Here is a 26,893-nt window from a genome sequence, read left to right on the forward strand (position 1 = left end):
CACAACCACTAATTTCTCACGGCTAAAACAAAAATACTACACCAACCAACACATTAGCACCAGAATCACTAAACATAGCAGAAATATAACCATCTTAACATATTGAATGTGTATGAGGATGGAGTTTAACTTTAATGCTAGCATTCTGCTGCAGAATTCACTTTAATGTGGAAAACTGTGTTAGCAATGAATGTGTTTAATAGAAACATGTTATGAACAGTATTATCTATACACAGGCCAATACGTTACACCATAGCATCTGGATTTTATACTTAATTATAAGTTTTGTCAAAATATTTACCCTTGTTTTATAGATTTTAATTTCCGCCGTGAGAACTGTCTAGACCTGTCGCGCATGGGGTTTAGCGTTGCTATGGCAATGTGGCGTCACGGCGCTGTAAACTTAACCATTCCATTTTTTTTCTAACGCAGCTTCTTAAAAAAAACTCGTTTTAAACAATGAAGTAATTTCCCACTGCTTAATAAGTCATCGATTTAAACAATTTAAAAACCGTTTACCCCGTTTAATAATTCAAAGAAACGACAGCATTCATTTTTCTGACTGAATCACGTACGTCACGACTGCCGCGCACATCCGGGACTCATGGGATTTGTAGTCTTCTCTTCCGCGTGCAGACGCTTACAATGGCACGAAAGGAGCGCTTGAAAGACTACAATTCCCAGGAGCTGTTTCTAACAGATGTGCTTCTCTCCCTGTGTTGTTGCGAAGATCATCAGTACCCGGCGGAGTTGTTTCTTCAGATCAGAAAAACCTCGCGCTATCGTTTTAGTAAGTACAAGAAGTTGTTTTCGTGTTAACTTTGTTTTGAAAAATTTTCGACATATATGTTCGTTTAAATAAAGCTTTTTCCCCCTCTCTCTCTCATTCCTGAGTCCGCCCGACAAAACTGCTTGCTTGCTTGCTAACTTTGTGTAGCTAAAACTATTAAGAAACAAACACATACTATTTATGAAACCGACAAACTCTGTTAAAACTCATATTTTTATTAATAATAGCCTGGACACGCCAGGAATTTCCAAACGTTTTCCTAGCGTTAAATGTCTTTAAAACCGTCATTCCGCACCACCAAGGCTGAATCCCTAATGAATACGCACTTCCTATACAAGTGCACTACATAGGGTACGAGCCAACAGGCTTCCACAGCTGAGGAAGTGCACTAGGTGGGGTTTAGGCAGCTTTTTGGGATTGGACACAAGACCCGCACATAACGGAATCTTAGTGTCTTTAGTGACTCGACTCATGTTAGTTCATTCAAATGAGTCGAATCTGTAATGAATCTTTCTAAGTTTATATATTAAAAGTGTGTACAGGCATAAACCGGTTTTCAGGATAGTTTTGTAATTTAAAAAATATCACATTATTTTTCTAGCTTTTTTTTTTTTTAAATAAACTGATTGGAAGCCTCTGATTCAATGTGAACATTTTGTACTGATTAGAATTTAATATTTCAGTTTTAGACTTTAAATAATCAAGGAATTATTATTATTATTATTTTAAAAAGAAACATTGCTGTTTCTCTGGTAGTTTGTTAGCAGTCCTACATATATGATGTGATATACGTATATTGTGTATCGTAGAAATGTCTTCAAGTATCGTGATACGATATTTTGGTCATATCACCCAACCTTACAAGCCGGGGGTGAAAATCAAAGGAAAAATTGCATTACAAAAAAAAAACCTCTAATGAAATCCCGAAATCCCTTACTTGTGCTTCTTTTCTTGTTTTCGAGAACTACCTTTCTATATAACTTATTGTACTGTCAGTATTTATCATGTTGTTGTTATGAGCTGAAAGAGAGCGTGGCTGTGAGGAAACTGTGAGCAAAAAGCCAAAATTATATAGTTTATTGGTTTAGTTCTAGCCATCGTTTATGATAAAGTTAGGAACATGCACAAGCAGAGGTAGCAGTGTAATGTGTTTACAACAGTAGCGGATCAAACAGCCAAAGGGCTTTCAGTGGAGTCCGCATCCACTGCGTGGAGAAATGGAGGTTGCTGTAGTATGACTTAGGGCAAATCCAGCCTAAAATATTGGGCAGTCGGAGTCAGATACAAAAGGGATGAGAACCATTGGAGTAAGCCACTCAAGGACTTGTTGGACTTGCCCTGGGTGTCTTTTTTTTTTTTTTTTAGCTAATTGACAGGACTGTAACGAGCATACTTGACGATTCGTCAAGAATGTCCCTGTTCTTTGATCCATTCATGATTTCATTGATCCTGACAAGCCTCCCGGGTCCCTGCTTCTTCCCCACAGTCTGATGCTGCCACAACCATGCTTCATTATTGGCCAGTTGATGAGCAAGGCCTGGCTACCTCCAGATGTAACACTTGACATTCAAGCCAAAGAGTTTATTCTTGGTTTCATCAGACCATAGACTTTTGTTTTTCTTGGTCTGACAGTCCTCTACATGCCTTTTGGTAAACTCCAAACAAGCAGTCTTGTGTCTTTAGTTAACATACCATACCTCTACCATTTTTTTTTTTGGTCCCAAAAATCAGATGGTGATTCTGGCAGGTTTTCCATCTCCACACAGGACAGTATTGGTCTAATTGGTCAGAAGGTGTTGGTTAATGCAGCAGTGACAGTAGTTCCAGCTGCAAATCACAGGGTTATCTTAATGCTCTCGTTCTAATATGGTATCGTTTCTATAGTAACAACTACGTATAGTAACAATATACTGTACAGTGCTTCATATATGCAAGGCTATTACTAAAAAGATTAAAACAATATGCTGTTATTTATCAAAGAAAAACATACTGGTTGGTATGATGAAGTTTTCTTCATCATACTAACCATTGGAGATAAATGAGATGTTTATTTATCAGGTTTTTTAAATCCGCAAGCTTATTGAAGGATGTCAGAACTCAGCGATGAAGCGAGCGAGTCGGAGCAGCTGGGCTCGAGTCTGTCTGTGTGGCTGGCCGACAGCGGGAGTGGCCAGGAAGAGCTCGACGTGCCACTGGACCTCCATACCGCCTGCTCCATCGGCCAGTATGATGTGGTGGCAGAGTGCATTCGCAGGTAAGGCTGCTTATATTTATCATTTGCTAGGGGGCCAAGCACCAAAGCCGTATTGTTTGTGCTAGGATTTTTCGTATTTTTCTTTTTCTAAGATGTAGAGACATAAAACATGGTCAGTAGGTAGTATGAAATATGTCCTCCATGTTTCTCTCTAGAGGCAAAGTAGACGTGGATGGAAGGAACCTTGGTGGTTGGACACCGCTAATGTACGCGGCGTATATCGGTCACGACAACATCGTAAACCTGCTTCTGGAATCTGGGGTTAGCGTCAACGCTAACACTGCTAAGGGGCTAACCCCACTAATGCTAGCTGCTAGCTGTGGAAATGAGAGCATTGCTTACTTCCTCCTCCAGGTACAAGCCTAGCCTAATTTAATGTTTATTTGATTGGCTTCCAATTGGCTGTAACTGTCTCTCTCTGTAAAGCAAGGGGCGGAGCTCGAGCGTAAGGATGGACGGGGTTGGACAGCTCTTCTGCACAGCACGAGCACTGGACATCAACAGATGGTCAAATTTCTCCTGGACAATAACGCAAATGCCAATATCAAGTAAGACACACACACGCCAACATGAAACATGAAGTTTAACATAACATTTGACCTTTACCTTAATTTTTTTTTTTTAAGAGAGCCTGTGTTTGGGTTCACCCCACTAATGGAGGCTGCAGCATCAGGCCACGAGATCACTGTCCAGTACCTTCTCGACCATGTGAGTGTGTGTATGTGTGTACCTGCATATTTACAGCCAGGATCCAGTTGCTCTGGTCATTTGTAGCATCTCGTGAATACTTATGCTTTAATTAATAAATAATCATGTGTAATAATTATGTGTGTGTGTTCTGCAGGGTGCACGAGTCGAAGAGAGGAACTTCAAAGGTGAGACGGCGAGAGTTTTAGCCATGATGTATGGCCACACGAAGATCGCGAGCCTCATAGACATGCACTGCCTGAGAGCAAAAACAGGTCAGACGCACACAACATCTACAAATATACTAGTTCATATTCAACGCTAGTCTTTTAAGTGTACTGGGTTCTAACCTTCAACATTGGTTGTAAACTTCAATCCAGTTACCATATCCTTTTCATTATGTCCTTTAATTGTTGCTGTGCAGATCACGGTTTAGATCCGCTTTTCCTGACTACTAGTATAATATCGCAGGCAAAATGGCCGACATGTCGATGAAGTCAATATCTCGCTGTTCGCAGGTGTGTACGAGGAGCTGAGCTCGTCAGAGGAGGACAGCGCAGCACCAAGAGCTAGGTCAAGCCGCAGCAGAGCCAGAGGCCCGAGCATACATGACGGCCCACAGGCCATAGCTCGCTTTAGAGTCACCCCTAAACACGGTATACACACACACACACACATATATACCAGAGCTGGGCTTTCTCCCTTTTTTTGTGAAACGCTTTTCAGGCAATGCTCAGAGAGATCAAATGAACTTTTTTGTTTTATACCATAGTACATGGCTAATGCCATGTAAATAAAAATTCACTGATGATCATTTTAGAAAGAATTTCCATTTCTCTCTCTCTAAAAATGTGTATTCTCTTGGCTTGTCTTGCGTTGGCAGAGCCGCCTTTGGCTCCACCCGGCTACATGACGTTCCGCGACGTGGGTGAACAGAACGAGGGCATCTGCAACCGTGATGTCACTTCCCCCATTAACGAACTGGATGGCCAGAGCAACAGCAGTCGAGGTAGATCTCTAGATTGGTTATTGGTTGTTGTTAGTCCCTTTTACACACACACACACACACACACACAGTGTGTGGTGATTAGTGGTGAGGTAGTCTCAACCTCTGGCATCTTTTGCACACTTTTCTGGCTGCAACTTTCAGAATGATGAGTTACAATCTGATTGGTTCTCCATACATGCAATTCTGTGCGCCGGTTTCATTTTTTAAACGTATAAAAAAAAAACCGAAGATACATTTTAGTGGAGGGAACTCTATTAGTATGCAGGAAGTGGAGAGAGATTTGTCTTCTGCTGTTTGAAAATCCATTTTAGAGCCAGGTTAATGTGAAACCTTATAAAGTTAGTAACAGTGTATGTTCTGTGTGTGTGTGTGTGTGTGTGTGTGTGTGTGTAGATGAGCTGTTCTTTGATAATGACATGCCCACAATACGGAGCAGCAGCAGCAGCAGTGAGGGTCTGCCCCGCCTCCTCGGCCTCAGCAGGGAAGCATCACTAGAGAGCAACGAGGTAACCATGGCAGCAGCCCACCAAACCCCACCCACATCAGTGTCGTAAAGGCATATATATGATTAAATCCTGACTCTCTTCTTCTCCAAGGACTCGGACCAGGCAAAGAGGAGCTGTCCCCGACGACCCAACAAGCCCCATCATTCCAAAAGCAAGAGTCGTCATAGTAACAGTGACTCTGCTGGGAATTATGGGATACCAGCTCCATCTGGACCTCCCCCTTCTTACACAGGTCCCAAGGTAGATAATAATTACATGTGTTTTTGTAAAGTATTCAACACTGTAAAACTTTATATTAAGCATATATTTTGTATACATATGTTGTCTATGTGTTGCATGTGTGTGTGTGTGTGTGTGTGCTGGTGTCAGGACCTGGCAGAGTTCCTGGAGCAGATAGGCTTTAGCAAGTATCTACCTTTGCTAGAGGAGCAGGATATTGACCTGAGAATATTCCTCACGCTGACTGAAAACGATCTCAAAGAAGTGGGCATCACGTGAGTAACATTTCTCTCTTCACGCACCCACCCAAACACACACACACACACACACACTTCTACACCAAATCCCTTCTATCTGTTTTTGTCCCCAGGTTGTTTGGCCCCAAGAGGAAGATGACATCAGCAATAGCCCGTTGGCATAGTAACGCCCGACCACCAAGTGATGCGTTAGAGCAGGCTTACGCTGACAAACTTGAGGCTGAGATGCAGGAGATGGCTATTCAGCTCCATAAGGTAGTGCTATAACTACCATATTTAACTCCAAAACTTAGAGTTATAACTGCCATATTCAGTGATATAGAACAGTAGTCACTGTTTAGATCCATACAGTAAAGTGATCACAATACGACTACTTCAATCAGCTCCACAAAGTTGAGATATAACTAATATTCAAATAACTGCTATATTCATGTGTGATGTAGTGCTATAACTGTTATATAAAGCTCCATAACGCATTGCAGTAACTGCTGTTTAGAACCATACAACAGCATAGTACCAGTATAATTACTTTAATCAGCTCTAAAAGGTAATAATATAACTACTATTCAGCTCTGTATGGAAGCATTATAACTGCTATATTCCTCTATGCGACACTATAACTGCTATATTAAGTTCCATAAAGTATTTCAATAACTGCTGTTTAGATAGCAGAGTAGAAATATAAATACTTCATAAAGGATCAATATAACTACTATTCAGCTCTTTAAAGTAGTTATAACTGCTATATTCATCTGCAGTATGTAGCGCTATAACTGCTGTATTAAGCTCCATAAAACATTTCAATAACTGCTGTTTAGATAGCACAGTAGCAGTATAACTACTATAATCAGCTCCATACAGTAGCGATATAACTACTATTCAGCTCTGTATGGTAGTATTATAAGTGCTATATTCATCTGTATGATGTAGCGCTATAACTGCTGTATTAAGCTCCATAAAGCTTTGCAATAACTTCTGTTTGAGCCATCCAAATGCACAGTAGCAGTATAACTACTTCACTCAGCTCCACAAAGTTGAGATATAACTAATATTCAAATAACTGCTATATTCATGTGTGATGTAGTGCTATAACTGTTATATAAAGCTCCATAACGCATTGCAGTAACTGCTGTTTAGAACCATACAACAGCATAGTACCAGTATAATTACTTTAATCAGCTCTAAAAGGTAATAATATAACTACTATTCAGCTCTGTATGGAAGCATTATAACTGCTATATTCCTCTATGCGACACTATAACTGCTATATTAAGTTCCATAAAGTATTTCAATAACTGCTGTTTAGATAGCAGAGTAGAAATATAAATACTTCATAAAGGATCAATATAACTACTATTCAGCTCTTTAAAGTAGTTATAACTGCTATATTCATCTGCAGTATGTAGCGCTATAACTGCTGTATTAAGCTCCATAAAACATTTCAATAACTGCTGTTTAGATAGCACAGTAGCAGTATAACTACTATAATCAGCTCCATACAGTAGCGATATAACTACTATTCAGCTCTGTATGGTAGTATTATAAGTGCTATATTCATCTGTATGATGTAGCGCTATAACTGCTGTATTAAGCTCCATAAAGCTTTGCAATAACTTCTGTTTGAGCCATCCAAATGCACAGTAGCAGTATAACTACTTCACTCAGCTCCACAAAGTTGAGATATAACTAATATTCAAATAACTGCTATATTCATGTGTGATGTAGTGCTATAACTGTTATATAAAGCTCCATAACGCATTGCAGTAACTGCTGTTTAGAACCATACAACAGCATAGTACCAGTATAATTACTTTAATCAGCTCTAAAAGGTAATAATATAACTACTATTCAGCTCTGTATGGAAGCATTATAACTGCTATATTCCTCTATGCGACACTATAACTGCTATATTAAGTTCCATAAAGTATTTCAATAACTGCTGTTTAGATAGCAGAGTAGAAATATAAATACTTCATAAAGGATCAATATAACTACTATTCAGCTCTTTAAAGTAGTTATAACTGCTATATTCATCTGCAGTATGTAGCGCTATAACTGCTGTATTAAGCTCCATAAAACATTTCAATAACTGCTGTTTAGATAGCACAGTAGCAGTATAACTACTATAATCAGCTCCATACAGTAGCGATATAACTACTATTCAGCTCTGTATGGTAGTATTATAAGTGCTATATTCATCTGTATGATGTAGCGCTATAACTGCTGTATTAAGCTCCATAAAGCTTTGCAATAACTTCTGTTTGAGCCATCCAAATGCACAGTAGCAGTATAACTACTTCACTCAGCTCCACAAAGTTGACAGTATAACTACTACATTCAGCTGTGTGTGGAACTACTACTGTATATTTAGCTTCATGAGGTAGCACTACAGCTGCTATACTCAGCTCCATAAGGTACTATAACAGCTAGATTCAGCTCCGTAAGCTAGGATTATTACTACTTTAATCATCTCCTTAGGATAGCACGATATATGCTATATCTCAGATCCACTGGGTCGCACTATATCTGCTATATTCAGATTGATGTGGTAGTGCTGTAACTGCGATATTAAGCTTCATTAGGCAGCACTATAGCTGCTATATTATATAATTATATAATTATAAAGCGGCACTATATTCACAAATAATGCTATATTTAGGTAGCATGATAAGGTTTGTTTGTGCTCTAATCTACTGGGGGTATAATATGTTGCTGTGTGTGTGTGTGTGTGTGTGTACCCAGCGCTGTGTGGAGGTGGAGTCTCTTCAGGCCCAGGTCTCTCAGGAGAAGGAGCTGCGCACCGTGATGGAGGGCTGCCTGATGGAGGAGAAGATGGCATGGAGGGGTGTGCAGGCGGAGCTCCGGGAGAGCGTCAAGCAAATCCAGGCTCTGAACAGCACGCTGCACACACTTCGAAACACACACACGCAGCTCACACAGGCTATGGGGAAAGGTCTGCGTACTACATCACTCTCATTCACACACTGAGTCCTTTTAATCTATTAATAAACCCTTCTTAAACTAGCACTTCATTACACTTACTAAATGGTATAAAAGAGGCTGTAAATTAGTAATAACACTTCTACTAGACTATCATTTCACCTGCATGGTCCACTTTATGGTTGGTGATGTTCAATACATCATAGACCATGAACTCATCATTAATCCTGTATTGTATACTATTGATGCAATTAATGACATATGCTTGATATGATATATAATATGAGATATGATGATACATTGATATGCTGGATCGTGACAGTCTGTAGATGGTTCGTAGCGTGTCTAAAGCAGAATATTGTTTCTCAAGTAATTTATTCTTCAATACAGAAATAACTATTGTCATGGAAAACAAGTTTCAGGTGACTCAGTTCAGCTGAAAACAACCTGATGTTCCTAACTGAATGCTTGTAATCATTTAACATTAATCAGAGCTTTCACATATGCTGGTATTATAGATTTAAGTTATCTTTCAATGCTCTGTTTCACCTTAAAAAAAGATGTTAGATAAACAGCTAGTCGACAGTCGTAAGTATAAACTGTAAATAACATTAGGTTGGACAGCTATCTAAATCCACTGTCCTTTTTAAAATAATTATTCTTCTCTTTCTCTCCCCACTCTAGACGATGGTGTCGTGTGCTCTGAGATGCTCTCTAAAATGGACGCATGTGAAGAGAAACTAGGTATAAATAAGTGTTTTACTGTAACGCACGGGTCAAAGATGAACCGCACCTTTAAAATGGACTAAATTAAGAAATAGAATATAAACAAATAATATAAGTATAGTATCATCTAAAATAAGAAATAGTGTAGTATAGTATAAAAAGTAGACATTATTATCTATTTTTAACTTTTTTGAATTTATATAAAATCCTCCCTAATGTATTTGTGTGTGTGTGTGTGTGTGTGTGTGTGTGTGTTTAGCTGACAGCCTGAAATCGCTCTGCCAGAATCTACAGCGTCTCTGTGCTCCAGAGAAAAGCTCCAACAGCTGGCAGGGAGAATCCTAGCACCTGCATGTAAGTCTCTCTCTCTCTCTCTCTCTCTCTCTCTCTCTCTCACACACACACACACACACACACACACACACACACAAACAATTGCAAATGTCAATGCATAGATACGAAAAGCCCAAGCCTGGTTTACACCCAGACAGGTGAAACACAGGTGTGTATGGTGTGTGTGTGTGTGTGTGTATACATATTATAGCTTGTTCCTGATTATATATTATAGCTATTCGTTTTGTTTTTCCCCAACAGCAACTGTAGAGTTTCACTGACGGAGGGTGAACACACCACCCTGAACACTTGAACACGCCGAACTGCCTGAGCTGGCCAAAGAGAGAGAGAAAGACAGAGAGAGAAAGACAGAGAGAGAGAGAGACAGAGAGAGAGTCGTTGGATCAGTCACAGAAAGAACAATGGATAAAGCTGAAAAAAAGGTACGCAAGGCAGTAAATCGACAAGCAGGTGAGCGGTCCGAAGCTCCTCCCACACCTGTGCTCCAGTCAGACTCGACTGACCCGACGGTGCATCACGGAAATAAAGCTGAAGACAATCAATCTGTAAACGTGGAGAGAATGAGAAACTAAACCATTCCTCACACATGACAGAAGACTGAACTCAATCACACAATGCTATGCAATGCTCTACTACAAATCAAACCTCTGAGAATATATAACACATAGGCGAGGGCCATGATATTTCCTATTTAATTGACGTATACTTAGTACACGGCCCTGGGTGTAGGACGAGCATTACTAGCTTTTAAATATTTTCCAGGAAATGATAAACTGTAAAATTAAAATGGTAGTATCTAACTCTTTGTGATTTTGATGTATTCATTTGGTTTTGTTTCATGTCACAGTACCAGAGGTGCTAAAATTACGAACAAGAAATTCCAAGCAGGCAGAAAGAAAAAAAAAGAATTTTACCACAAAACTACTGGCATGTATCAGCGGACAAGAGGGCTCTATGCTATTTGCCAAAACCTGACTATCACACCCATATATTCCGCCTACAGTAGGATCTGAGCCATACTGAATAGAAATATTAAGCATATATAATGCAAAATTGTTGCCCTGTTGCCTGACAAGGCCAAGATTCGCAAACTGATGGTTAAAAGTTCACCTCAATAAAGTCAGTGCAAAGTGAAAGTAGCTGCAAATACGCAATTTTTACATCCTATGTCCTTTCCCCTTCAGTGAATTGGCTTTAGCTGAACAAGCAGAAAAGTGTAGTTTGTATCAGAATTGTATCTTCTATGGCTAAACAATAAATATTGGCACCTCGGTAGTACTGTACAATCTGTAGATCCCCACCCCCCACATACATAAACATACACCAACACTCTGAGCTGTGCAAGATCTTCAAGATTTCCGACGTTGCATTCTAAATTGTTTCAATGCAATTTGTAACACTACGCAAGCTTTGTGTGTTGCAGCAAAGGGATCAGGTACAGAACGTGTCCTTTCTTTGAGTCAGCTGTTTAAAAGTCTTAACAGAACCCAATTTGTTCAGCAGTTTAAAAAAGGCTGGACGTGAGAGACAGACTGTCTCCTTTCTGCTTATTCACTTGCAGACGGTACAGCACACCCTGCTGAGCCCTTTCTCCACCATAAAGCACCAAAGATTTGGCATCAGATCTTCAAATCACTGCTCCAGTACCAAAGTTTCCATCTGTAGTTTTTCGAAAGGACAGAGTGGTCCTTGGGGGCAGAGCTAGCGTTAATGTTTATGGCTGATTGCGCTGTTTTTAAGGATTCCTTTGTGTTGATTATGTGTTTATTTATCAACCTGGAAGTTTATTTGTAAATTGTTCTTAGAAGCGATCACACAAGAAGTGTGGTATTCACAAGGACAGATAATACTAGCTATTCAAATTGGACAAAAAATATATATATAAAGGGAGGAAATGTTAGTGTATATCTGTGCCAATTCGCTGCAGTGGCTGAGCTGCATTACTGGAAGATTTAGCGCATGCTGTACTTGAGGTGCTTTTTCACCGTTTAGTCGCCATTATTCTTTTTTTTTTAAGCTCTTTGTGAGTTTTACCTTTTATGGAGTTTTGTGGGCATCACTAAAAGTAAATATGCCACAAAACACACATGGTTATTTACATGGGATTGGCATTTAATAACATACGCACATGAGTATGAGGAAAATCAGCATTATCGAAACTTTTAGTTCAGTTTAGCGTACGAAAACACACAAATGTTCTAAATGATTGATAAATGAGGCCCCATGTGATTTTCATGTAGTCATGTAGTTTTTTTCCATCAGTAATCATATAAATTGTCAGAGTGTGGATGTTTTTGGCTTATTGTTATCACTACCAAAGTGTAAAAGCCCTTTATCACTGAAAATCTTTGTTTTTTTTTTTGCTGCAGTTGATAGGTCATCTTCCACATTAGACGTAACAATGGCGTCATTATACACCAAGAAGATGATGCAATCGCTTTTGCTGTAATCATCATGTCTCTTCATATACTTTCATGGAGTATGTTTCAGGCCTGACATGTTACAGGGCAGATGACTGCGCTTGGAGAAGAACGCTGACTGCCCTATTTTGTATACACGAGCTACCAGACAGACGGCCGTTAGCCGTCGCACCCAGATCAGGAGCAGTTATTCTCACTTGGACTCCCGGTATTATCAGGAACCAGACTCACAATCTCCCAAGCATAGATCAAACGCTTAGTCAGGAATTGTTCACTCTGAATGTTTGCCAATCATCAATCCTTATCTGCAAAGATTGCATTACGTGAATGGAACAATAAAGATTTGTGTCTTCTGATGTCTCTGCTATTTTTTCTTTTTAAGGCTTATGAAATGAAGTGATGACTGTGCTATAATTACTATACAATTGTTGTTACAGTAACAGTAGAGCCTCTGAAGACAATACATGCCAAGTTAGAACATGTTTATAAGCCATTATAGAATTAATTACAGTGTAAATGCCTGCTTAGCACTGCCACCCAATTACAAAAATCTATAAGCACAGTTACTGTAGAATTAATTATAGGAGCATACGAGGCAAAATATTAGGCTTACAGTGTCTTGCATAAGTATAATGTGAATAAAGGACTAGTGGGTGGGACCAGGTTTCTACACAGCTGATGCTGATTCATAAATCGTGCCACTGCTTGTTTCAGGAATCACACTCAGATTCATTCATAGATCATTCCAGGTGCTCAAATTTGCATACATTTCTGCATGACTGTGATAAATAAGGGCCATTATATGTAGAATTCATATAATTATTCATAACAGGATGGAAAGAGAAGGAACACACTTTATTGCTACAGGTTGTGTATTAGCAACAACTCAAATGACTGAATTAAAAATATTTACAACCATTCATCACAGATTTGTATTTGACAATGCAGCATTTTAAAGTTTAAAGTAGAACAAAAGTGCTTTTGTAGAAGAAGGGCATCATACATAAATACATTTTGTGGCTGGTGTTACATGTGTGTGTGTGTGGTTGAGAATGTCTTATTCATTGTCATTAGCAGCACTTTCATTCAAGCACACACTGACATTCTAAAATGTACTAGTGTGTGTATGTGTGTGTGTGTGTGGGTGTGTGTGTCAGGCATATTCACACAGGTGTCCACACCCAGCAGGGCAGTGGTTGGAGCTCTTGAGCCACTCCATCACGTGCTCCAAATGGCCGCCGTGGCTGCAGCCCTGACACCACACGAACAGACCCTTCACAACGTGGTGACACACTGCACACACACTCGCACACTGGTGGCACCTACAGCACAAAAATAAACACACACAAGAGAAGAGAGTGGAGAATAGAAATAGAGCTTGTCAGTTAAGGAGGCGTGGCCAGTAAAGAAGGTGGTCCTAACCTGGGCTTGAGTGTAAAACGAGCATTTGAAAGAGAACCGAACCTGTCAGTCTCGGTAAAGTAGGTGTGGCTTTCAACTGCTCAAAGCTAAATACTTCACATCACATTGAAACAACTCTAATTGATCCGAGTGTGTGTCTGAGATGCTCTTCTGCTCACCATGAGATTACTGCTCACTGCACGAATGAGCAGGTGTACATACATGCAGGTGTAATAAAGTGTATATCTTTCATGCATCAGATTATTAAAGTGTGTGTGTGTGTGTGTGTGTGTGTTTGGCGAGAGCGTACCTGTCACAGATCCAGCCCTTGTTGCTCATGGGTCGTTTGCAGTTGCTGCAGTTGATGTGCAGTGTGGTGGATGCCTGGTTCAGACACGTGATAGCGCTGCACGTGCTCAGTTTGATCACCTCGTTGCTGACGTTCCACAGCTTGAATCTCTGCAGCAGGTCGATGTAGGACATGTACCAGTGTTCCTGTGAGACACACACACAGATCAACACACTGTGAATACACCCTTGATACTGATTTTTTTTCACAGTAGCTGGGTTAATGAGCTGATTTGCCCTATAAGCATTAATATTAATTGAATAAAAGTGAGAAGTGCGTGCTGCTGTCCTGACCTGTGTGAGCTCATCAATCTCCTTGCGGATTCGTTCTCCGAGCACAATGAGCACGGAGACGGCCATCTGCACGTCACCCTGCTCAGCGTAGTAGGCCAGCGTGTCCTTGACGATGGCGTTGAAGAAGCCAGGCAGCAGGCGTGGCTGGAAGAGCAGCTGTGACACCGAGATCAGGCTGAACGACTCCATGGGTGTCAGACACACGCTCTCCGTCTCGCCGCCACTCGCCTGCGGGGACTCAGCTTTCTCGGTCAGCAGCTCGGGCGCCGTGGCGTGTTCCACGATCTCGTGCCGTAGTGGGAACGCCTCCTGGGGGAGAGAAAACTCCGCCTCCTCCGCTGCAGAGGAAGTGAAGAGACAACCAGTAATCCTTACTAGAATGAATGAATGAGTGAGTGAGTGAGTGACTAAGTAATTTAATCTGAACCGAAAATGTATCAGAAACTGGAAGTTGAATTGTTGCATAAAGCGAGGCCCTGGTGATCACGTCTCGTACTCGTCTATGGTAGTTCTATCGCTATCAATACTAAAGCCAGATGGTACACTGTATGATTTGAGCGTGTCATGGCTGTATATCATTTGTCAAGAGTGCTCGTGTTTGCGTGTCTGACCTGCCTGATTGTCGTGCTCCATGCTGTACAGGTCGTCGTCGTCCAACTCGGCCTCTCCAAACAGATACTCGGCCTGACCGTCACTTCCCTCTGTCTCTTCATTCTCTAGAAAGAAAGTGTATATGATATAGAGGTTCTTTTAACCAAATATTGTGCCTTCAGGAAGCTTTGGGAATGCTGATTCTCACAGACAAGGCTAATATTTATTGCATCAATCTACATCAATTTACGCTGAAATATTTTGTGATTCTGATGCTAAGTTGTTGGTTGGTGCATTATATTCATTATTCCCATGAAAAGTGGTTGCGTGCCACTAAAGCGCTGCTGCATCACTCTATTTAGGTAGACATGAAGCAAGGGCTAAGTCTCACTATCAGCAGGTAGTCAAACAGCATTGTTGGTATTGTAGGAAACTGCTAAACAAGGTGAAAGTAGACCAACTCAATGAAAGGAGTTTAAACTAAATAAAAGTGAGATCTGAGTGAGAATTTCATTAGAAAATAAAACTTGGATGCAGTTGATGATCACATGTTTCTTATACTGTGTAAAGATTAACATGCAAGTTGTTTAGAGTGGATTTTTCCATTTTTTAACGCTGTTGTCAGTCCTCAACTACGTGCAGTTTATGTTGTTTTGGGTCCATATTGTTTGTCTGTGTGTGTTTGTGTGTGTGTCTTACCGTCATTGTTGAGGTTGGTCTCCAGGTTGTGCAGGTTGTCCTGTCTATTCTCTTTGTTTCTCTCATTCAAAGCAGCACTCATATCCTTCAAACTGAAACTACAACCAAAAACTCTGTCAGCATGACACACCATCACCTGACAACCAAACCCTGCTTTTATAATCAATAATGTCTGGTGGGCTGATAAGAAACATTCACAATGTCATATTCACTGTAATGGCCTAAACATGAATAATCCTGGTTTACAATGCTTTTTTACAGAGTTTTCAACAGGAGAATTATACGTGGTTGTTGACATGCACCATGCCCCGTACCTGTTCATCAGGGGCATGTTACCCAGTTTACTCATGTTGTGATTGGCCGGTGGTGTTGGGTGACCCGGGTCAGAATACATTATGCGTAGCATGGTCCATGTGGTTGACACCTAAACATGCACACAAGTATTAACGTATAATACAGTCCTGTTAGATGCCTGTTAGATGACTAATTAGCTTGTTAAGGACTATGCCCAAGTTGACACACCTGAGGTCTGTTGAGCTCCTTGGCGACCTTGGCGTTGTGGTCGCAGAGCTCAGCGAAGGGTCTCCCGCTCAGCTGATACCTGCGCGCCGTCTCGATGAACCAGTCCATCCTGGTTCCGCTGTCCGCCTCACACTCAAATACACTGAGCACGCTGGAGACCTGTGCAAAGCGCTCCATTACGTCGTGCTTCTTGCCGAAGAAGAAAGGGTAGCGGCGGTCTCCGCCTGGGCACGGCTTGCGCCCACCCTCAGCCGATATCAGGCTCTCTTTGGCGGCGAAGGCTAGGTCTCCGAACAGACCAAAGCTGAGGCCCTCGGGGTTGGCGCGCACCTCTGGGCGACTGGCGTCATTAAACATGTGCTGGTACAAAGTGCTGTCTTTGGAGCCAGAAAGCAGCACGTCGGGGTTGTGCTGGTTGCGCCACACGATGCCTGTGGCAACGTCCTTGTGCTCCTCGAAGGTGGCGAAAGGAATGTAGGGCCGGCGTACGTCCCAAACGTAGATGTTGTGGTCCACCATCATGGAGCACGTGGCCAGGTGCCAGCGACGCTCGGGCCGCCACTTGACCCGCGCCACCGAGGCGATGGTCTGTACGCAGTAGATCTCTTTGGCGCGGTTGGTCGTCATGTCCCACACTTTCACCATCTTGTCACGCCCACCTGTCGCTAGCCATCCTCTGGAGAGTGAGAGAGACATTTGCAATAAATTAAGGCTTTAACAACATAATTAATATGAATTTACCAAGAAGACATTCGAGCAATATCCTTAACTACAATTTGATTACAGTTAAATGCTACAACGATTCCAATTTTCCACCTGATCAGAAGTGTATATGCGTGTCAGATCGCATAATGATTAGCAGTCGTGTTTCCCAGGCAACATCAACAGCAGGGCATTCATCTCAAGCAGCGCAAGTGCTAATACTATGGGCTGCACTGATACCAGTTTGCACATTATGGAGAAGATTCCATGCCAGATGCCAAGCTGCCACACTGACATCTCTACTGCATTGTTCTTACGTCGCTCGATGAAAAACTACACAGGTACAAGTGGCCTGTAGCGCTCAGATTAGGATCAAACAATCAGCAAGGGATTTTAGCAAATTTAATGCCAACTTCATATCAGAAGTGGATTTAATACCCCATTGGGTTTTCATTTTCATCACTGTGTTGCAGTCGTGCTACACCGAAATGCAATCACTGTTCAATCACAGCCATGGGCTGCGCTCGGTTTGCAATTCTGTTCGTTTCTTGATTCCTACTGCACTGACTGTCGAACCCTTAGTCATGTAGCGTTTCAGAATTACTACTAAATTTGAACATTACTAAAAAATACTTATAGCTCACAGCAGGACCAAGGATTTTTTTTTTTAATCAAACTTCTTGTCATCAAACCTACCTGTCGTCAGGGTGCCAGTCACAGCAGAACACGGGGCCGGTGTGTGCAGTGAACATCCTCTCATAGCGGTCAGGTCTGCGGATGTCCCACAGCTGCACGTTCCCGTTCTCAAACGACGCTGCAAACGTGAAAAAGTCCTTCGTGCTGAACTGCACGTCTCGAACGCTCTCTGATTGACCTGGACACACGCACAGTTAATTAGTGTTAAAACATAGGTGTGGTGATCTTCCACAGCAGCAGAAAGTCATCATACACTGAAGTTATCATACTCATCACATTTAGACATGGAGATGCAAACTGTCCATATGAATGTAAACCTTTGTATCTATCGATGTATCTGTCTATCTTTGTAGTGTTTGTATACCGGAGAAGGTGCTGACGCTCTCCTTCTTGCGCAGGTCGAAGTACTTCATGAAGCCGTCCTGGGAACCGGAGAGCAGCATGTGCGCTTCACTGGGGTGGAAGCACACCTTGTTGACGGTGCGCTTGTGCTCGGCGAAAAGGTGCTCCTGCTTGTTACGGCACGGCCGCGACAGGTTCCACGTCACCACCGCGCCGTTGGTAGCCGCCGTAGCCAGGAGGCTGTCGTCGGCCTGGTGCCACATGACGTCAGCGCAGCTGAAGTTCAGCGACGGCTTGCGGCCCACGCGCAGGTTCAGCCGCTCCACGAAGCCTTCCTCTTCAATCGCAAAGATCTTGAAGATGTTGCGCCCGGCCACCACCACCTGTGAGAAGCAGAGGGCAGGAAAGTATGGCTCAGTGCTCTGCTACACACTGTACATCACTTACTCTGTGTATTTTACAGAATTTTTCAGGCAAAAGTTGTTAGCTGTGGTCACCGAATGGATCCCAGAGTCTCGGTATTGATAAAGTCCAAGCAAATAGTTATTTTTAGCATTTATTATTTAGAAATAAGTGAGTTTGTGGGTTAATGTAAGCTCAAGGTAAATCATCAACTACACTGGAGGCGTGGTCTCTGTGTCTGTCAGTCTCAATGTTGGAGGTGTGGCCTCTGTGTCTGTCAGTCTCAATGTTGGAGGCGTGGTCTCTGTGTCTGTCAGTCTCAATGTTGGAGGTGTGGCCTCTGTGTCTGTCAGTCTCAATGTTGGAGGCGTGGTCTCTGTGTCTGTCAGTCTCAATGTTGGAGGTGTGGCCTCTGTGTCTGTCAGTCTCAATGTTGGAGGCGTGGTCTCTGTGTCTGTCAGTCTCAATGTTGGAGGTGTGGTCTCTGTGTCTGTCAGTCTCAATGTTGGAGGCGTGGTCTCTGTGTCTGTCAGTCTCAATGTTGGAGGCGTGGTCTCTGTGTCTGTCAGTCTCAAGGTTGGAGGCGTGGCCTCTGTGTCTGTCAGTCTCAATGTTGGAGGCGTGGCCTCTGTGTCTGTCAGTCTCAATGTTGGAGGCGTGGTCTCTGTATCTGTCAGTCCCAATGTTGGAGGCGTGGTCTCTGTATCTGTCAGTCCCAGTGTTGGAGGCGTGGCCTCTGTATCTGTAAGTCCTGATACTGGAGGCGTGGCTATAACTTGGAGAAGTAGTAAATATTTGTTAGTCTTCAAGGAAAAGGTGAGTCTATTTGGTAGAATTTGGCAATCTGTCCCCACTACACGTGATGGTTCAAGATACAGTTCCTAAAACATGCATAACTCAAGATGTGTCTCTAAGCATTGTCTTTGGACCCAGGCAAAACAGAAATAATATTACAGAAACAGAAAAAAAGTGTAGAAAAACCTGCGTGGCATCCCGACACACGCTGATAGCGTTGGCCGGAGCATCCAGCAGGCAGAACATGGTTCGGCCACTGATGGTGCTGACGGAGGCCATCTTCTCCATCTCAGCCTGAGAGAAAGAGAGAGAGAAAACGACTGAAGTGATACACAGAGATCCTGCTATAGGTAAGAGCTTGTGTTGCAGTTCAACTCCTGACCAGCAGAAGGCAGTTTTGGAACTTCTGAATCGGGGATGGTCACTGTCACACACTCACGTTTCAGACTAAAATCCACTCCACACTGAGAAACCGCAGCTAAGTTCCTGTATTAGTCTTCTTCTTCTCCTCCTTCTTCACCCCAACACATGGGCATTCTGGGAAAACGAGTCCACAGATCTTGTGTGGTGGAGGCACTGCTCACATAATAGTGATCAACAATAGTGATTATTTAAATAACTATATTTACATTTATTCGTATGATGTAAGATGGATTTATCTAAAGACTTACGAGTGAGGCAGAATCCGATCCTAAGCACAGAAGTAAGAATGTGATGTTTAAAGGATTTGTTGAAGGGCACAACAGTGGCTTCCAGCAGTCCTGGAGATTTGCACAGTCTTCAAGTCTGTAGCTCAGAACTGAAATGATCTATGCTTTACATAATTAAAACAACACCCACTGGGTCATGTATCTGAACTGGAATGTTGTGCAATGTAAGTTTACCATTAGACCACGTGGGACGTCACGTGGCACGCTGTCTTGCTGCAGCCATCCTCACATCCTCTTACAAAATAACACACCAGCGTGTGCTGAGGAGACACAAGACATGACATATGTAAGGAGCAAACCACGACAGGGTGTGCTGTTCTGGGAAAATGAAGCAGGAGTTACTGTTAGAACCAGCACATGACAAAAAGTTTTATTCCTGTCATACCAAAGCAAAAGAATGACACGTTGTACTTTTTATCCAGTTATAGTTACATTTAACGTTTGAACGTCTGAAAGACATAAACACTCTGAAACTGAAAACAAAGAACTCGGTGGCAAAAAATATAACATTCCTTTTTTGCTAATCATCATTTATCTATGCGCTGCCAGAGTTATCGTTTACGCGCTGCTAGTATACATTCTGGCACAAAACTCTCGTGTGGGCGGGGCTTAACAGCGATTTACTCTCATCGGCTTGTGAGATTTGGATCGACAGCTCCCTGACCTGGAAGTAGAGACGCTTCTGAGCACTCATCTCGAAAAAATAGTCGTATGAGAATACTTAAACCTCAAATATTAATTACAAACTAATATACTAACTAAGTGAGGAAGTAATTTCCACTATAAAGTACAAACACTGTAACTGTACAGAGAACCACATCCAGAACGTTCTCCAAAATTTGCCACTGAAGACTCTACTTCCAGGTCAGGGAGCTGTCAGTCCAAATCTCACTAACCAATGAGAGTAAATCGCTGTTAAGCCCCGCCCACACCAGAGGTTAGTGCCAGAATGGCGAACGTAAACTTGCGGAGTGTAAACGAAAACTTTGAAAGCGTAAATGAAAACTCTGGCAGCTCATTCATAAAGCACGATTTGCGAAAAGGAATGTTACATTTTTTGCTGCCGAGTTCATTGCTTTTAGTTTCAGAGTGTTTTTCTTCTTCCTCATTGTATATTTTTGTTCATTTCTTGAAAAGTTACGTTCAATACTTTTGGCACAGATTTAATTCCATGCAAAAGCAGCATGTCGTCAGAAATGAAAGAAAGAAAATAGGAAGAAAAAAAAAGCAAAAAAAAATTGTTTTTGCAATATCGCATCTCCAAAAGCAAAAAGTATCGAATCTGCAACTCGATTTCAGTGTAATATTGAATCGCCAGGTCTCTGTGTCAGGTCCCACCTCTAGAGCACAACGTTATTTATTATTATTATTATTATTATTATTAAATATTTATTAACATTTATTACTATTTATTACTATTCGTGCCATTTCCTGCACGTCACTTAAAATGCTGATGATAAAAATAGATGATAAGAACACTATTTATTACTGTTTACACACAAGCCACCCTTATGATTATTTCATTTCAAATCACGGCTCTGATTGGTCCATTGCTCATCAGAACGCACCAATCATCAGGCGGCTCTTAATCAACGTTTAACACTCTATAATCGATTATTTTCACCATTAGTTATTAGTTAGCTAGCAAAGCTAATAGCCAAAATAAAAAATTAAAAAAGAAGTTAGCATACGGCTAAGTTTTGGCAGCGAGAACACACTACCGGGTTGTTCTTCTGTCGACTGACATGAATATTCGTATTTTTTCGCAACATAAATAATTTTTAAGCGAGAGAAGTGGAATATTTCGGAATAACTAACCTTTTCAAAACAAATGTGAAGCAGTGTAAAGGCGGAAACTGCGAAGGGGCGAGCACGCGGACACGGGTATTCCAAAATAAAAGACAATGAAGGCCGAATAATAATAATAATAATAATAACGATAACAATAATAATAATAATAATAATAATAATTATTATTATTATTATTATTATTATTGTTATCGTTATTATTATTATTATTATCGTGTTCGCGCAATATTTCAAAATAAATTTTATTTTATTTTATTTTTTATTTTTTTAAAGACACCGAAACTGCATCCACGGTGGCGAGCTTCAACTTCCGCCATGCAGTCGCGCTTAAAATCAGGTGGACTGAGACACTGATCCGAGACCAGCTTTAAACTTTAACGCTTCAACTTCAAGATGTAAGCTGAATCTTCTTTCACTGGTTAAAAAAAAAAAAAAAAAGAAGTCCAGCTTTTTTTTTCTCCAGTTGAACAAAAAGGGTGAAGCACATTACTTTTCTCTACACAACTTTTTATATCAGTATCTATTATAAACATGTATCTTGTAGTGTGGTCATTATTTTAGAATGATCATCTTACATTGACATGCTGGTGTGTTTTAACTTTGCGTAACGTTTTCCTACATTACCCACAATGCACATAGTGGAGCCAGTTCACTTCATCTCTACCTAATGAGAGCGATGCAGCGGTGCTTTAGTCTTTTCGTCTGTCCAGCTCTGTTATCTCCTCATCTGTACCCTCTGCTCAAACAGATCAGATTTATGCTAACACTGCTGTTGTTTAGCTGCCTTGTGTCCTGGACCTGGTCCCTACAAAATGCACTAAAGTGCAAAACCTTCAAAACAGAGCACCTGCTGCTGCTGTGGACCGTCCCACATGGACACCTTAAAGAGTCTGACTTCCCAAAAACAGTCTCACTCTTGTTCCAGTCAGTAACTTCACCTGGATATTGTAGATTTGTTTCTAAGAGCTGCTGCTGTGATCATAAAGACAGTCCCAGGACTCTTTCTTCACAGTCTGCACACTCAGCACTGTCTGTCTTCACTCTTCTACACCTGTATACTGCAGTGATTTATAATCTCAGAAGAGGACGGGTTCCCTTTCGAGTCTGGTTCCTCTCAGAGAGTTGCCTCGGGTTCACTCATTAGAGATATGAATCTACATTCAGATTTCTGTAAAGCTGCTTCATGACAACGTCGATTATTAGAAGCACCATACAAATCAAATGTAATTAAATACCCTTTCTTCTTTTCTCAGTCTTTCGGCATGTCTGGAGGAGAGCGTCTGTTCCGCTGTGAGGACCCGGCTGTATGGAGAGGCGTTTATGCGAAATACTGGGCTGTGGTGGATGCAAAGGCTGCTGGGAAGCAGAAGAGTTCAGGGAAACTGTTAGAATTAGAGAAATGGTATAACTCAGCTGCACCATTGCGTAGCCCCTGTCACATACACAAAAGCATTTTTATAAAGTGTGCATACACATACACATTTAAAAAAATACAAATCACAAAATAATAACTGTATATCAAATACATGTTACTGTTCAGGTATCAAGAGGAGCTTCCAGCAGCCATTTTAGCTCGGATAGAGCGTTCTCTGACGCACCCCGAACTGGTCAAACTCATGGAATGGAAATTAACCGTGAGTATACGCTGAAAAACACTCGTATTGATTAATGCACCTTCTAATAAAATAACTGCATTATCTATGATGGGTGAAAGTGTTGCTCCATATTCAGAGCATGTGTAGTGAGGTGTTAATACAGAAATTGTGCACATCGCTATTATGTTACGTTGTATTATATTTAAAAAAAAAAAAAAACAACACAATCTCCTTTTTTAGTCCATATTTTCTATCCCTGTTTTTTTTTTTTTTTTTGGGTTTAAAGGTGAGTGCTTGTGTATAAAGGCAGTTATTGAAAAACCCTGTCTCGGATGCTTCTACACAAGAAAAATCTCAGCAAACTACATGCAGGTCATTTTAATAATCTGAATGGATAGCCAAAAAAGAAAAAAATCAGCTTAAGCATGTGCGCAACCCGACTCTGAATACGAGGAACTTTCCCTACATAAATATTGACGTGACTCTAAATACAGCCCAGAGTGACTCACCTGACTCTCACAGAGGGGGAAGTTCCGTCCCCGGCTCAAGCAGCTGATTGGCTCCAACAGCGAGGAGGCGGTGCTTCGCTGCACCAAGAAGGCGTTCGCTCTCCTTCCTGACGTCCAATCAGCAATCGCAGAACTGAGCACGCTCAAAGGGCTCGGACCTGCTACAGCATCAGGCAAGTATGCAAGGGTAGACTATAAAACGAAATAGTGAAAACACAAAATTTATCTTTCTCTCTCTCTCTCTCGTTCTCTCTCTCTCTCGTTCTCTGTAGCTGTATTAGCAGCAGGAGCTCCTGGAGAAGTCGCCTTCATGGCTGATGAGGTCGTAGAGAGCATCGCCGAGCTGAGACCAGTTCAGTACACGGCTAAGCACTTCTCTTTATTTTTGGAGAAAATACTGCACAAAACACAACAGCTCAACGAAGGTAACGTCCAGAGGTCAAACACAATCTTCCTGCTGGTGCTTATGTCAAATATAGAAGTTTAATTCTTCTGATTTGCATTGAAACATAAATACAATATCTCATAATTAAGGAAGTAGTTTAGCATGTCTAAATCATTACACACTCATCTCAAACACCAACATTTGGGTCAAAACCTGAATGAAATAGCAGAAAAAGGCTTTATTATGATATTAAATTACAAATTAAAATCGAAACTACTGCTATAGCAGTTCTAACATTTTAACATCTTTGTTTCTGGTTTGGAGATCTGAGATTTTAGCCAGATGTGATCATTAAAATAAGACTCTTTAATGACATGAATGTAAACAAATCATCATCTTTACATTTGTTCCGATGAAAGATGCTTGAAAGTCACATTACTAGCTATAGATAAGTACTGCATTTATGTAAAGCGCTACCTAATCACGACTCGGTCTTGGTAAGTGGATCAGATCAGTACATTATATCATATTAGCTGACAGGGAAACTACTATGGGATGTTTTTGTGCAATGTTTAAGTCTTTTTTTCTGGAAAAATAATGGATTGTGTTCCATCATAACTAACTTGTCAGATACAGCAGGCCAAGTGGAGAAACCAATTCTCCAAATAAGATGACTTAAGATGGAATAAACAGAAGGTGGCCATTTTAGACCAACAAGAGCAAATTATTGAAGAGCCCAGTGTTTACTGGAGAAAGGGAATCTGAATTAGTGTTTATTAGCTCAAGTGAGGTTTGTAAGCTTGGAGTGCTACATGATCAGGAGTTTTCCAGGATAGAACTTCATCCGAAAGCATTGTGTGCTGATGAAATTGGCAAAAAAAAAAAGGCAGATTCTGTAGCTATTTGTCAATGTGCAGATTTCTGATGGTCAAATTGGGTTTTAAACATAATGGGAAGTCATCAAGGGCGCACTAATTGGAAGCAGACCACTTTGCCAGTTTCGGTTAATTACATAGATGTCAATTCTTTTTTCTCAGCGGACAGTCAGCGTGACTGGACCCCTCATAAGGTGGAGCTGTGCTTATGGGCGTGTGCGATAGCCAGTCAGATTCAGCCCTCCCTGCTGGAGGAGTTTCCCCTGAGTTACAGAGCCAACAGAGAGACCAAAGAGAAGACCAAAGAGGAGGAGACGAGAGAGCAGCCATCTAAGAGACGCAAGACGGACTAGTGTACATCTGGTCATAGGTTGTGCTTTGCAATATTGGCATGCAATGGATCGAAGCCCAATGCTTTGAAGAAGATGTACAATAAGATCATGACAATTCCAAACCGGCTAATTTGTTAAACTGCTCTTTAAAATAAGCAATAAAAAATAGCCTTTCTATCATTTGTAATAAAATCTATGAAAAAATGAAATGGGAAGCACTGAATCTAGATCTGTAGACGTCCCCAAAATCTAGGACGGAAAGAAACATTTTTAATGCTATGATGTGAAAATACAAATTTGTTTTGAAACAAGAAATCCAATTTAATTTCATTATCACATAAATGTGCTTTATGTAAATGAGATATTACTTCAGGCTCCCTCTGTCTGTATTAGAAATTGAAAAATACACCCATCTTTTTCTTCATGTATAATTTGCATATCTCAGCAAAGCTTTGTGAGTTAGTAATAATAACAGTCTTTATTAATATAGCCCTTTTCATTTTGAGCTCAAAAATGAACTGACTATAATGTAATATAATTTAATTCATTTATACACATCTTCCATTTTCAACATATCATCAGCATACAGTACAGTAGAAGCTTAAGCCAACATTATGTTCTCGAATTACCAACAGGCTGAATTTGAGGAGGAAACAATAGAGGGCCTAATATGGGTCCTTGTGGGACACCATATTGCACTTTTTCAGTCTCAGAATAATCTCGGGTTTAGTAGGCATGTTTGTGCAGATATTATTTTTCACTAAATGATCAGGACTTGTTTTTTTCAGTATCTAACAATTAAACGAATGACCTGTTCTGACCTGTGTTTCTCATTGACGATCTCGTCCCCTCATGTTTCACAGCTTGTGCTTACTGTCTGTGTACCAAAAGTGTAACCCTTCAGCATAAGGTGAGAACATTAACAGGTTCCAGCAATCTACAGCTTACTAGCTAGAATCTACAGAGTTTAATTGGCTTGCTAGCCTGCTGGTTTACTTTAGCTTAGTGTTTGTTTTTATTTTTTTATTTTTTTTGCTTTTTTTATTGAGTTTAGTTTCCCACATTGAGGAAATAAATCAAAACTCCATTGAACAATATACAGACAGATGCCATGGTAACTGAAAAAATAGTTAGGTCAACACAGTTACAATGTCAACATTTTAGCTTATCTAATAGCATCTCTGCGATTATTGCCCAGCTCTGAATAGTCTTGTCCTTTGCGCCGTTGAGCTTGGCAGTTGTACCTTCCAGCAAAACAATGTCTCTGAAATGAAGTGAGGGATGTAGGAGTGGATGGTTCTATCCATAGTTTTAAAATAGTCTTCTTAGCAGCAGTATCTGCTGCTAATAAAATCCTTTTTTGATTACTTTAGCTTAGTGTTAATTAGTTGCTAAATATCTTGCAAAATAATATCACTCTGACAACCATCATGTACACATAGTACTTAGCTGCTAAACAGTGAGTAGGTAATCTACAAATTCCCATCAGCTAACCAACTTGCTGATGTACTAATTAAGTAGCTTCCTAACCACCTAGCATAAAAACAAGTTATGTATTAATGTCTGATGAATTGACAGGTATAGATGGTTGAATCCATGATACTGTGGTAAATGATAACAAAGTGTACTAGGTAGAACAGTATTTCCATTGTCCAAGATGGTATTACGGTGTTCGGCTACTCTCTGAGAAGTGTTCACTGTGTACACTCAGTGTGAAAACTTAC

At 40.9% G+C, this 26,893-nt stretch overlaps 3 protein-coding genes across 16 annotated transcripts; 2 read left to right on the forward strand and 1 right to left on the reverse strand.

Moving 5' to 3' along the window:
* Positions 1–120: 120 nt before the first annotated feature.
* On the forward strand, positions 121–12,518 carry anks3 (ankyrin repeat and sterile alpha motif domain containing 3). Of its 3 annotated transcripts, none has more exons than XM_053236513.1 (16): positions 121–790; positions 2,849–3,044; positions 3,200–3,398; positions 3,471–3,592; positions 3,671–3,752; positions 3,889–4,006; positions 4,250–4,387; positions 4,615–4,740; positions 5,134–5,246; positions 5,337–5,486; positions 5,616–5,740; positions 5,836–5,977; positions 8,465–8,675; positions 9,347–9,406; positions 9,648–9,742; positions 9,983–12,518. In XM_053236513.1, the coding sequence occupies exons 2-15, from the start codon at positions 2,878–2,880 to the stop codon at positions 9,731–9,733; spliced, it is 1,839 nt and encodes a 612-aa protein (XP_053092488.1). In that variant the 5' UTR covers positions 121–790; positions 2,849–2,877; the 3' UTR covers positions 9,734–9,742; positions 9,983–12,518. The 3 variants fall into 3 exon arrangements, with proteins under 3 accessions (XP_053092488.1, XP_026782073.3, XP_053092538.1); XM_026926272.3 differs by having other exon boundaries at positions 2,867–3,044; XM_053236563.1 differs by lacking the exons at positions 121–790; positions 2,849–3,044 and having other exon boundaries at positions 3,259–3,398; positions 3,475–3,592.
* A 480-nt stretch (positions 12,519–12,998) lies between these two features.
* Positions 12,999–21,549, reverse strand: wdr24 (WD repeat domain 24). 10 transcript variants are annotated; one of them, XM_053236243.1, is made up of 14 exons: positions 21,483–21,549; positions 19,839–19,924; positions 19,626–19,753; positions 19,394–19,530; positions 19,141–19,248; positions 17,780–18,140; positions 17,416–17,593; positions 16,018–16,693; positions 15,810–15,919; positions 15,496–15,593; positions 14,817–14,921; positions 14,206–14,543; positions 13,874–14,058; positions 12,999–13,484 (listed from the first exon to the last, which is right to left on the reverse strand). In XM_053236243.1, exons 5-14 carry the CDS (start codon positions 19,240–19,242, stop codon positions 13,316–13,318), a joined length of 2,322 nt encoding a protein of 773 aa, XP_053092218.1. In that variant the 5' UTR covers positions 19,243–19,248; positions 19,394–19,530; positions 19,626–19,753; positions 19,839–19,924; positions 21,483–21,549; the 3' UTR covers positions 12,999–13,315. The 10 variants fall into 10 exon arrangements, with proteins under 10 accessions (XP_053092218.1, XP_053092294.1, XP_053092384.1 ...); XM_053236319.1 differs by having other exon boundaries at positions 19,626–19,715; positions 19,839–19,982; positions 21,483–21,539; XM_053236409.1 differs by having other exon boundaries at positions 19,394–19,491; positions 19,839–19,982; positions 21,483–21,539.
* zgc:112496 (uncharacterized protein LOC541336 homolog) lies at positions 21,316–25,989 on the forward strand. Of its 3 annotated transcripts, none has more exons than XM_026926780.3 (7): positions 21,316–21,548; positions 21,747–21,949; positions 22,727–22,875; positions 23,014–23,107; positions 23,591–23,750; positions 23,850–24,002; positions 25,000–25,989. In XM_026926780.3, exons 3-7 carry the CDS (start codon positions 22,736–22,738, stop codon positions 25,188–25,190), a joined length of 738 nt encoding a protein of 245 aa, XP_026782581.2. In that variant the 5' UTR covers positions 21,316–21,548; positions 21,747–21,949; positions 22,727–22,735; the 3' UTR covers positions 25,191–25,989. The 3 variants fall into 3 exon arrangements, with proteins under 3 accessions (XP_026782581.2, XP_034159560.2, XP_026782580.2); XM_034303669.2 differs by having other exon boundaries at positions 21,320–21,548; positions 21,747–21,868; XM_026926779.3 differs by lacking the exon at positions 21,316–21,548 and having other exon boundaries at positions 21,731–21,868.
* Positions 25,990–26,893: the final 904 nt, after the last annotated feature.

This window comes from Pangasianodon hypophthalmus, chromosome 1 (assembly GCF_027358585.1).
Source record: "Pangasianodon hypophthalmus isolate fPanHyp1 chromosome 1, fPanHyp1.pri, whole genome shotgun sequence".
In the NCBI taxonomy this organism is placed as follows: domain Eukaryota; kingdom Metazoa; phylum Chordata; class Actinopteri; order Siluriformes; family Pangasiidae; genus Pangasianodon; species Pangasianodon hypophthalmus.